Here is a 12,570-nt window from a genome sequence, read left to right as displayed (position 1 = left end):
TATTAGTAAGGAAACCCCAAGGCATGCACACTGTACTTATTTACACATATTTACAGAGTATGTATACGTCAGACTGCCAACTAGTTGGTCTGATAACCTTGGAGCCAGGCCGGTAGCCGACGCTCTTGAGTCGGTCGCTTTGGATGTCACACTGGCGACGATGGCGACGGGCTCATAGACTGCTGCTGCAGTATGCCAGGAGACCGCGCCTGCGTCCTGGGGGAAGGTAGCCTTAGCACAGCAGTCTGCAGCACATCAGGTGACCGCGGCTGCGGCGTGGCGGGCTGCAGCGCATCAGGAGACCGCGGCTGCGACGTGGCAGGCTGGCCTGGGTCCCAGGTGCCCCTCTCCGGAACCCTGGAAAGCTTGGAAGCATTCCACGTATGGCCATCTCCAAGTTGGAAAGATGCTGGTCCCCTCCTCTTGATCACCTTAGATGGTGAAGAAAAGGCACAGTCTCCCTTGAAACGAACGGATGGTTTTTTGATACGGACAAAGTCGCCTACAGCTATCTTCGTCTTCTTGGCGGCTCTCCTTTTGTCCGTGTAGTGCTTGCTGCTCTGCTGTTGACGCCGAACCCTTTGACGAAGTCGCACCAACTCCTTGGCTGGGTCTTCCGCAAATGCTGGTGCTGAGAAACTCATTACATCCAGCCTGGTTCGGGGCATTCTACCATGCAGCAGAACTGCTGGGGCGACCCCGGTGGTGGCGTGCGGAGTACAGCGGTAAATGGCAAGGTCTTCTGTGACAGCTTGCCGGAGTGGTAGTCTTTCGAGGAGTGAGACTTGAATGTAGTTTTTCAATCTGCGATTGAAACATTCTATTTGCCCATTGGCTTGGGGGTAGTATACCGAAGAATGTGAAAGACTGATGCCTTTGTTTTGCAGGAAAGTGATGAACTCATGCTAAGCGAATTGAGGTCCATTGTCACAAACGATCTCTTCTGGGTAGCCTTCACAGGCAAAAACACTTGTTAAAAAGTCTTTCACGGTGTTCGTGGACACTTCGCTGCAAAAATATACCTCTGGCCATTTAGAATGGTAGTCAAGAAGCATTACAGCAAATTTGCTGTTGTGAGCTGCATCCTCCAAAGGAGCAACAATGTCTAGGCCAAGCTTCTGCCACGGTCGCTCAGGCTATTCAACAGGTTGCAACGGTGCTGGTGATATTTTGGCAGACTCATCTGCCTCCAGGCAGATATGGCAGTTTTTTACTGCCGTTTCCAGTTGCTAATACATTCGTGGCCACAAGAACCGCTCACGCAGTCGTGCCTTCGTGCACATGATACCCGGATGCGTCTCGTGCGCGGTGCTGATGATCTGAGCCTTGAGGGAGGACGGAACGAGGCGCTCTCCACGCAGTAGCAGGTTATCAACAGCAGAGAGTTCTTCCCGAATGGGGTAGAATGGTTTCCCCTCTTCTGGTATGGACTTCTTTGGCGGCCAGCAACTCAGCACGAATGACTTGATGGTTTCCAAGCAACTGTTGTTGAGGGCGGCCTGCCTGAACTTCTCCTTTGTCACGCAGGCTGGCTCAATGAACGAGACAATTTCTTCCTCCTTAGCAATCTCTGCCTCCGAGGTAGGTGCTGGTAGCCGAGAAAGTGCATCTGCTACAGTGTTTCTGGACCCCTTGCGGTATTCAACAGTGAAATTGTAGCCGTGTGATTCGGAGTGGACATCTTCCATGTCCTTGTGACAACAGCAAGGACACCAGTGCCTGGTGGTCTGTTTGCATTGTGAAATGGCGCCCCCAAAGGTACGTGTGCCATCGCACACATGCCCAAATACATGCAAGAGCTTCTCGTTCACCGACCGAACATTTTCTCTCCGCAGGCGACAGTGTACGAGATGCGAAAGCGACTGTGCAGAGCTCGTGGCCACTTTGTTGCTGCAGGACTGCTCCCAGCCCACAGTCGGACGCATCGGTCGACACAATGACTGGCAGTGACGGATAGAACATCTGGAGCACTGTACTCGACAAAAGCATTTCCTTGACCCTCCTGAAACTGCCGTCTGCTTCGGCAGACCAGATGAATGCCTCATTTTTGCCAAGTAAGACTCTCATAGGCTAAACCACTTGTGCCAAGTGTGGAACAAACTTTGAGGAGTATTCTACGAGACCCAGGAACGAACGAATGGTGGCAACATCAGTTGGCACTGGTGTGTTAACTATGGAGTCCAGCTTCTCTGGAAGTGGCGAAATACCATGTGCAGTGACCTTGTGCCCCAGAAACGCAAGTTCTGGAATGTTGAAGAGGCATTTGTTGTTCAGTTTTAGACCTGCGTTCTTGATCTTTTGCAGCACGGTCATCAAGTTTGAAAAGTGCTCTTCTGCGGTCCTGCCAAAAATGATGATATCATCAATGTAGAACAATACGCCAGGGCAGCGGTCAAGGATTGTAGCCATCATCTTGCCGCTGGGGCAGAAACCAACCCAAAGCAAACTCTTTTAAAACAGAAAAGGCCGTCATGAGTGATGAAAGCTGTCAGATCCCTGCTGTCAGGGTGCAAGAGAACCTGACGGTAAGCGGAAGCCAAGTCAAGTTTTGAGAAATGTGTAGCACCTACCAAAGCGTGAAGCAGCTCCTCTGTGTGGGGCAACGGGAAACTGTCTGGAATAATAGCTTTGTTCAGCTCTCGAAGGTCTACACATATCCTGATGCTACCATCTTTCTTGTTAACAACAACAATGGGGGACACCCATTCAGAAGCATCGATGCGTTCAATGATGTCAAGGCTTGGCAACCTCTGAAGCTCATTTGATACTGGTGACCGGAGAGGCAGGCAGCAGACGGCGAAGCTTCGAAGTTACAGGCTGCACGCCTTGCCACGTCTTGATGCGATGCGTGAACCCCTTAGCAAGACCCAACTCGAGACTGAAAAGTGAACTGAACTCATGTGCTAAGGCTGGCGGAAGATCTTTGTCACGGGGCAGCGCGCAAGACGGTGTGGAAACGGAACAGGATAGCGGGTCAGTGACAGTCGGAAGCGGAGCAACGGACGGAGAGCAGAACACTCAATGCGAAGATTCAAGGCTTTAATGCCGTCAAGACCGATCAGACAAGTTCCTCGATGAACAACATAAAAGCGTAGCAATGCTGTGCGGCCTTTAAACCGAACGTCTGCCTGGAAACAACCTAGCACAGAAATGGGCCATTGAGAGTAGTCAAAGTAACATGCAGAGCAGGCAGGAGCGGAACACTCTGAAAATATCAACTGAATTCCTGCTCCGACAGGATTGAAACAGACGACCCTGAATCGACAAGTGACATTCGCGACTTGCACTTGAATGTGAATTCCGCTACGCGCGGAACGTTGCACAGTCAAAACTTGCTCAGCACTGCTAGATGACGAAACATCTTCACGAAATTCAACTTCACGAACTCGGCCTTGCATTTGTGTTCATTTGGGGTTGCATACCCTTTGAAAGTGGCCCTTGCGACCGCAAAACGAACAAGTGTTGCCATGCGCTGGGCACTGCGGCACTGACGCGATGTGGTCCCGCGAGCCGCATCGGAAACAATGTGGCGAACCAGAGCGGCTACTCTGTTCTTGGTTCCGCTCAGGGGGGCGGGTCCGCTGCGGCGCACGTGAGCCGCCCGCGCTCCTCATTAAATTCTGCTGAAAGGGGACTGCCGGCTGTGAATTTCTTTTTTGCGAAGAATGCGAGGATGGCTTACAATGCTGCCGCAATGAAATTGCTTCGACCGAAGCAGAAAGCTCCTTTAGCTCTTCAGCTGCCTGCTCAAACTGAAGTGCAATTCGAACTGAATTTTTGAACGAAAGGGTGGAACCCTCGAGCAGTAACCGCTCACGTACATGTTTGGAAGCAACACCGCCAACAAATTGATCCCGCAGAGCATCATCTTGCGAGGCAAACGAACTATGAGACACTAGCTCCCGTAGAGCGGCAACTAAGTCATGAACGGACTCGTCTAGTGTTTTGGCTACGGCAGTGAAAGCGATGACGTTCAACTTTAATGTTGCATGACGTCGAAAACTGGTGCCGTAACGCGGCGAGTGCAGAGTCGTATTTGTCAGAAGGGGCCACGACAGACTTGTCATCGTCGAGTGCTGCAGCACTTGGCACTGCTGGTACTGCGGCGCTGGTCCCTGCATGTAGCGCCTGATAAATACGCTGGCCCTCCGCCCCCAAACAATGCAAAAGAACAGCCTTGCGTTGCTCCGGCTTGATTGCGGCAGCTCCGTATGCCAGCAAGTACACGTTGAACATCTGCTCCCACTGCACCCATGGCTATGACGGACAGCCGGGCGTCAGAAGGAAAAATGGCGAAGCAAGCCCGGTGAAGCTCAAGGTGGGCAGATCCAGATGGCGCAGCGGGGCTGGAGTACATCCACAACATCCTCGTCGCCAATGTGGTATTTTCGAAGGTGGAAGTCAGACTCCAGCCATCCCGATGTAAAAAGCCGTTTACTGAACACATACAACCTTCTATAAAACGAAGAACAGAAGCACCCCCTGGGGAATAAAAAACTCAAATGAATAACGAAACTGAATACAACAGAGCCCCTGCACAATCACCTGCCACCCCAACTGCCGCCGCACTTCTCTACACGAGAGATGCACGCAGCCTCACGCACATCTCTCCTGTCGCCCTCCTGCCCCTACGAACACGAATGGGCTGCGATGGGCTGCACCCATAGCTGTGCGCTGCGCCATCCTCCGAAACACAAATGGACCATTCCAACTGCGCTGATAACGTTGCTCCCAGATTGCTCACTCGGCCCTCACAGTTGATTCTTTATTCTATGGCCCTCATTCTGCTCAATTCTGCAAACGGATGAAGTCGCTCGTGCTAGTCTTTGTTGCGTCAAAGTCGTTCCTGGCCACGTTGCTTCTCAGCCTCGTTTGACTTGCTGCCGAAACGGAAGATGGCTGATCAGCCCGCTAATCATCGGCAATGCAAGATGTTGCCGGTGAAAAGAAAGCACACTACTATACGTTTGGAAACGAAGCGCTTCAAACCAATGAGGCGACCGTCACGAATGTGCTTGCATCGGACAGCGGCAGTGACGGCCATGACGGCAGTGCTGATGCAGTAGGGAAGGTTGCCTCAACATTGTGCCCGCGGGAGGTCCTGTAGATAATTCAGTCCATCACAGGTTTGTTTTCGCGAGGGACCTTCCGCTTCACAATGTGCTGCACCGGGATGCCTTGAGAAGGATGTCGGAAAGCTTTGCGTAAAGCAAGCAAGGCTGACGGACATGCGGTTTTCTCGTGCAAGCCAGTGGAAAGTACGCGGCAAGATTCCTGTGGCAACCTCGCTCCAGCATTTCTTCTGGATTTCTCAAGCTGAGATGATGCCGTCGCAACCTTCCCACACTTTTTAAAAGGCGCCTTTTAGGGCCACCGAAGCGATGCCTTGGCAGAGCTCATATGTCACTTGCTGCCCGTGACCCTTCTTTGCAGTTGTTATAGCAGTGCCATTCCTGAACGCTGACAGCCACGGCTTATTATGCGATCAGAGTGCACAGGAAGCAGAGTTAAACGGTTAAACAAGTCAACACAATCAGAAGCCGGATAGAGGAAAGTGGTGGGGAAGTGACTCCCCGCCATTATAGTTTTCTCGGAACAGCTACGCCATCCCCCATTTTTTTTTCATGCAACCCAGTTATAACAATGGAATTTTCGTGGCACTTGAATATTGTTATAAGCGGGTTCCACTGTAGTATTTCTACTTCACCTAGATTACTACCCCATGCTCATGCCCGCAATTGTACACTTCATAATCAGCATTCCCACGCATGTCATTTACAGTTTAGGGCTATGGTAAAACCGATTTCAATCTCGTTTCCTCATAGCGCCATCGCAAGATGCTTGCCTGCATGGCTCTCCTGTAGGCATGTAATTTCTTCGTTTACAGGCTGGTGCTTGCAAACCGGCGACAGTAACGCATTTGCGTTCCTATTTGCGAGGCACTTGAGGGCTGATAAAATCTAGTCTAGTGATTTCATCTACTGCAAGTTTCTCACACGCTTTGTTCTTCTGCCAGGTGTGCACCACTGAGCTTGCTTGCGGGCTCACAGGGCATGCCTCGCTTTCGCTATAACACCGTGTCACTGGGGGTGTATTTAACAATCTACATTCCTTTCCATTCTTTTGGCACTTCATCATTGATTTGGACATAGATAGAAGGCCATCGCACTGCTGTCTTTGCTGGAATAAAATCCACAGCGCGACACATGATAAACATGGAAAATAAAACAGTATGTTTCAAAATATGGAACCTAGTTCCGTCAAACCTATTTAAAACAAAAATAAGTTGTGTGCGTATTATTACAGCTGTAAAAGATTCATTACCGTAGTTTATCCTTGTATTCAACAATAAACTGTGTGTAAAAATGCACGTCAGGAAAATCTCATCGCTTTAATGGTTCCTTAATTTATTTACTTGTTTTTTCTTGAAATAAGTCACTCTAAAGAATTTAAACCTGCAATAAATAAAATGTGACCCTCAAAGAGTTACACATTCAATATATCAAGACCTGTTAGGCACTCTTTAAGGATACTGTAATGCAACTTGGCAAAACATGCACTACTGATTGAACCTATTACTGATTTCGGGCACTAATCATTAAAAAACAAAGCTCAAGGTCATACCCTTTTTGAGAGAAAGCTGGTTTTCACCACCCGACTGAAAGTCATAAAGGGCCACAAAAAGGTGTGGATCGGCATCTTCTTGGGCCAGTAGATTTTCTTTGGACATCCAGCGGGAGGCTCCTTCAGCCAGAAATCCTCGAAATGACCCAGGGTCGTCCCCATCCGGAATCTCTGGCAAGGGGCGGCTTTGCAAAAGTGCCTCTGTAGACACAGAAATAATAATAATAATTATTAGTAGTAATAATAAATAATAAATAAGCAAATAGAAATGTGCACTCCAAGCAGTGCCAATGAAAGGGTCCCTGAAACTGTTTGAACAAATTTTGTAGATGCTTAGGGTACAGCTATGGTAAATCATTCACACCAAAATTTGTGTGAAGAGTCTTATATTAAGAAAGCTACGGACGATTACAAGTTACCCTCCCCCATAGCCATGCATTTTCTCCTCAACTCATTCGCCGAGTGATCGGGGCTAAGCTCCACCTTCACTGGCTCTGCATCATGATGTGATGTCGTGTCATCTACTTCCAGTTGTCTTGGAGCCAGTGCATGAAGCCTCTCCAACCTTGCCGCCAGTCGCCTGGCCGTCAATCCCAAGTGAGAGCTATCGAAGCAGCGCGTGTTGCTAGCATTCTGTCGCAGCGCCGAGAGTGTCTGGTATTCCAGTAACTAAAGGCAAGCTGGGCGTTTCGACAGCTGGGTGAAGGCGTAAACTAAAGCCCCTCCATACTACTATTGCTGTGATGAAAGAGCTTCTGCGTAAATATACATGAGTGGCCTGATCGGCCTGCATGGTCCAGCCACAAGGTGTCGCAGAGCTTAACCAACCAAACAAAGAGCTAATATTGATATTATCAAATGTAAAACATTTTAAACATTTAGAAAAACGTGTTCACGATTACGCTCCTGCCAAAAATTTACACCAGCAGCAAAGTAGAATACACTTCATTACTGCTATATATTACTTCTGTGTTTTGTTGAGCTCTGTGCCACCAGGTGGCCGCACCGTGCAGACTGTTCATGTTTGCACCTCTGCTCATCCCGTGGAACGTCTAGGCTCAGCCTTCTTGCAATTGCAAATACCTGACACACGAAATACAATTGTAGTTGTAATCCTCTGGCATAAAGTCATAGCCACAAACACTCTAATCCTGGCACCAATTGGATACCGGCAGTCCGATGCGCTGCAGCCACTCCGCTCGTTTGCTGCCTTGCAGAGGGACACGATGTCGCAGCTTGACATATTGCCAGTTGCTACTGTTTGCAGCCCACAACCTAACAAAGGCGAATCATGGTGCTCGCGAAAAGAAAGATCGAGACCAACACTGACTGCAGTGCTCTTGTCAACACGATGCACGTTGTAACACTAGCGGATGACACTTGCTGTGTGCTGGAAGTCTCAAGCGTAGTGACAAATCGCCTTATGCATTCTCTTTCTGTTAACTATTTTGTAGAAACAAATTAACTAACATTCCAACTATTACAAACATTTGTGTGCCACAAAGTCGGAAAAATTATGGATGACGTGCCCTGGGCAGCCAATTGGATAGCGCGCCCTACTGGCATCATATCGTCCCCTCGCGTAACCTGGTCAGGAGCAACTGAAACCTCCGCTGAGTGGCGTTCTGTGATCGGTAGCAATGTACATCTTTAAACCCTTATAATAAATTACACGCTTTATGCAGAGCACTTAGATGCATCAATTAATGATCAGAAGGTCCTACCTTAACGACTCAGTATGTTTGTACTAAATTGTCAAAATCGTTTCAGGGTCCCTTAAACAGTGCCTTTGCATGAGTATCCACTAAACAAATGCAAGCTATGAAGGATGCATGAAAAAGCCTGCAGATTTACATGTACCACATATATAGGAGCTATTATGCTTGAGCATCTTTGCAATATTACCCCATTTCTTAAAAGTATCACAAAGCACTGACAGCAAATGCAAAACTCGATATTCTGGCATGACAACCAACAGGAATTTGAGCGCACCTCTCAAAATATGTTAGACGTATATATGTTACAGATCTACATATAGAGGTATATTTATTTATTTATTTATGCAATACCCTCAGCACCTTTACAGGCATTACAGTGGGGGGAAATGCATAACACCAAGTGGATTTTTACACCATGACTTACAAATAAACAATATAGTATGAAAAGTAAGCATAATGATCTAAGGATTATAGACATTGTTCGCATGCAGAAAAAAAAACATGTAGCACCAATCCAACAAGGCATAAAATGTATAATTCGATATTACATCAACCACTGACCCCCAATGGTAACGTACAGCGCAAAGGACCAGGACAGCGATAGACGACATACACACGACGACGACGACATCGCTGTCCTGGTCCTTTGCGCTGTACGTTATTTTTGATCATGAATTACCAACTAGCCCAAGCAACCACCCTAGTTCACCCCAATGGTAGTCTATTTCACTCCCATATTGTTCAAAGAAAAAAAAACATCCTGAACAGTTCTGTGTGCCAGAACATTTCTCGTACTTTAAGGACATGGTCGTCTCGAGCTGGTGCAAAATAAAGTTCCAGTATGTACTGTTGCTTGTCCATGCCAATTGCCGAGTGAAAGACACTATGAAGTTTCAAACTAAGTTTTTTTCCTGCGATTTTCAAGAGACTCCCATTGCAAGTTATTCTTTGCTTGTGTAGCTTTAAAGGTAAAACTAAAATTTCTAGTAACAAATCTTGCAGCTAAATCTTATACTATTTCAAGGCATTCCTTGTCAGCAACCATCAGTGGGTCCCATTTCTCGCATGCATATTCTAAAACACACCTGACGAATGTCTTGAACAGTAGCTCTTTAGTAGCCACAGTCAAATCTTTAGTGCTGTGCCGTAGAAACCCTGACGACTTGCCTGCACTTGCTATTGCATGATCAACGTGACAATTCCATTTTAAATTAGTGGTAAAATAAAACTATGTATTTACATACAGACACCCATGACAATGCAATATTGTCAATATACACTGAAACAAACATTTTTTTTCTTGCTAAATGACATGAAAACGGTCTTAGCTGAATTCAAACTCATGTTCCACTTACAACACTACTGAGCAATGCGGCTGAGATCACACTGTAAAATGCAGCAATCCTCTTCACAACTAATAGGCTTGTACAAAACAATCCTCAACATACAATCTCAAATGTGATAGGACTCCTTCACTGGCATGATATAAAATGTTACGCATCTCACTTTCATGCTTGAGCAAAGTCTGCACTTGTTCAAACCTGCAAGCTGCAACCAGTCACTGAATGAACTACTTGCATGAAACATCAGCTTTGATGGTTTTAGAAGATATCTGTGGGTGTATATGGCAGCAGCAATCACATAAGTATGTGTTATGGCCAAAGAAACTATGGTATGGCTGTGGCGAGGCAGATGCTTTCTCAGTGACTGCTATGCATTTTGTTGTCCTTTAAGTGTCAAGGTCATGTATGATGTTCTCAGATATGAAAACAGTTTAAAAGGACACCAAACAGAAATACTTTGTCAGCATGGATTGATAGATTACTTTTTTTCTAATAGCAAATATGTCAACCTTATTGTGAGCTGAGGCTGGGTAATCCAAAAAGGATTCACAAATGGCAGCTCACCACTGATGCCACTTTGAAATTCCCACGCCAGCTCCCCTTGATGTTGGAAATTTTGGCAGCATCCATTTAACATTAGCGAGTTGTTTCCCAATAAAAATGGATGCAGCATATACAAAAAAGCCTTTCCAGATGTTTGATTAACATGTGATACTGCCCATGCCATTGTACAAGGCCTTCATAGTCACAAGAAAATGGCTGTAGAACATCCCTTAACAGCTTGGCTGTCAAAGGCAAGTTTGATCGTTAGCTTCTTCACTGGTGATCTTTTTTTCTACCAAGAAAAGGCAAGTACAGTCATTAAAGGATAACTTGCTAGTCTGTACTGACTTGGTATTTCTATATGTGTTCTTTTAATCTCTTATTCAATAATGATCACCCTACCTTTAAAAAAAATTGAAGTCCTTTAAGTGTCATGTGACTTACATGGTGCCACTTCAAGTCCAGTTCAATGGTAACAGTGGTAAAATTAAATATGCCAGAAATCGGAACAGCAAGTAAAAAAGAGTTAGCAACCATGGGATTGACATTGCTAGTGGCTAAAGAAACAAATTTTGTCATTTTTCTTAATAAGGAACTTTACAGTGGCTTCCTTTGCACAATCTTAAAATATTAACTTTTGCAACATTTTCTCTATAATTTCAGTGAATGTTCAAACAAGATCAGTTCTCAGCTGATAGCTAAACAAGAATCCTTAGAATTAACTAAATAATTGTCATTCCAGAAATTATCAATTGCAGCAAAATAACCTATAAACAGTTACTAAAGGAAAATAAATAAAAATAATAAAACTGCATCTAGGCCACACTGTGCAAAGAAGTTCTCCAGGAAATAGGTTCCTAAGACAATCCACAATTCATGGAAAATTACTTCACAGCTCCATGATGCTCTATACCTTAGTGAATGCAATTTGAGCAAAGAGGTGCAACAATGCAGCATTTTGCTGGTATGAAGTGGTAGTATACTATGCAAAGTGTGAAATGGAAGTCCCAAATGGCATTCAATACTGACCAGCAAAATATAAATGTCAATGGAGTTATAATGGCATAACCATATATAAGGCAGCAAAACAAAGAGCTTCAACAATTTATGGCATTTTGGAAGCCAGCTAGCTCCCGGATAACTAAAGGAAAAAAAAAACGTTACAGTCCTGTGGCCCGGTAATCCAGGGCAACCGGCTCTATCCAGGGCAAAATGGAGCGGGCAGTCGGCTCGCAGCTGTGGTGTCTACTAGGAAGCACATTCCCTGGAGCTACCCACTCATGGTGACATTGCTTTCCAGCTGGCTCTTTAGTACAATTTACTTGATGATGATCACAACTGCATTGATGACGACTGTAATTTTTGCAATGCTGGCACAGGAGTTCGAAACTTCAGGCTTACAGGCTTGGCTTCAGGCTTGGGCGTCCGCGTCACGAGGGAGGGGACCCGGATATCGACGGTGTTCAAGTTGCGAGTGCTCAGCTGGAATGGTTGTCCGACTGCAGATGAAAGTGGCCGCCACCACACACCTCGTGCGGCAGATCGCGAACAAGAGGAAAGGAATGAAGGAAGACAACATTACGAGGCTGATACAGGCGTACGCGTTGAGCCACACAGTGTATGTCGCCACGTACACCGACTGGAACAAGAGCAAAATGGACAAGCTGAACGTGGCGATCCGCAGGGTGTTCAAGACCACCCTGGGAGTACCCCAGTACAAGCCAACCCAAAGACTCCTCGAGCTGGGCGTACACAACACACTCGAGGAGATCGCCGAGGCACAGAGAATCACGCAGCTGGAGAGGCTATCGAGCACCAGAACGGGAAGACGAATCGTGGACCTGCTCGGGATTCGATATCGCGAGGCGCAGGGACTGAAGGAAACCAAATGGGACTGAAGGAAACACTGCTACTAGAAATCAGCGATGACATACAGACGGAAAACATGCCGAAGAACATGCACCCTGTACATGAAGTGCGAAAACGTAAAAGCAGGGCGGTAGCAATCCTCGAGGAGCACGAAAGGCGAGAAGGCGTCCTCTTCGTCGATGCAGCCAGGTACCCGCGGCCAGCCGGTGACCGTGATGGCGACGACGACCATCATCGCCGCTACAAGGGAATGTGCGAGACGAACCGGAGTTACCAACTACTACGCCATCTACCAACTACTACCAACACCATCACTACTACTATGACAAAAACGGCAGCAGCAACAGCGGCAAGATCTACATGGCTGGCCGACGGCGGCGGCACCCATCTTCTCCATGGCAGTCATAGATATGAAGGGAAGGATCTGAGTCACAGCATCAGCGAGGCTACCGTCGGCCGAAGCAGCGGAGATG

At 46.8% G+C, this 12,570-nt stretch overlaps 1 protein-coding gene and 1 pseudogene across 2 annotated transcripts in view; both read right to left on the bottom strand.

Moving 5' to 3' along the window:
* Positions 1 to 12,570, bottom strand: part of Abl (tyrosine-protein kinase Abl) — a 236,793-nt gene that overhangs the window by 96,163 nt on the left and 128,060 nt on the right. For both annotated transcript variants that reach the window (XM_075697510.1, XM_075697504.1), the window contains exon 2: positions 6,625 to 6,825. In XM_075697510.1, the coding sequence (XP_075553625.1) occupies positions 6,625 to 6,730 (106 nt within the window). In that variant the 5' untranslated portion in view covers positions 6,731 to 6,825. The remainder of the gene's footprint in view (positions 1 to 6,624; positions 6,826 to 12,570) is intronic.
* Positions 2,071 to 6,055, bottom strand: LOC142574288 (uncharacterized; annotated as a pseudogene).

This window comes from Dermacentor variabilis, chromosome 1, assembly GCF_050947875.1.
Source record: "Dermacentor variabilis isolate Ectoservices chromosome 1, ASM5094787v1, whole genome shotgun sequence".
Classification (NCBI taxonomy): domain Eukaryota; kingdom Metazoa; phylum Arthropoda; class Arachnida; order Ixodida; family Ixodidae; genus Dermacentor; species Dermacentor variabilis.
This window is presented reverse-complemented; position numbering and strand designations above follow the sequence as displayed.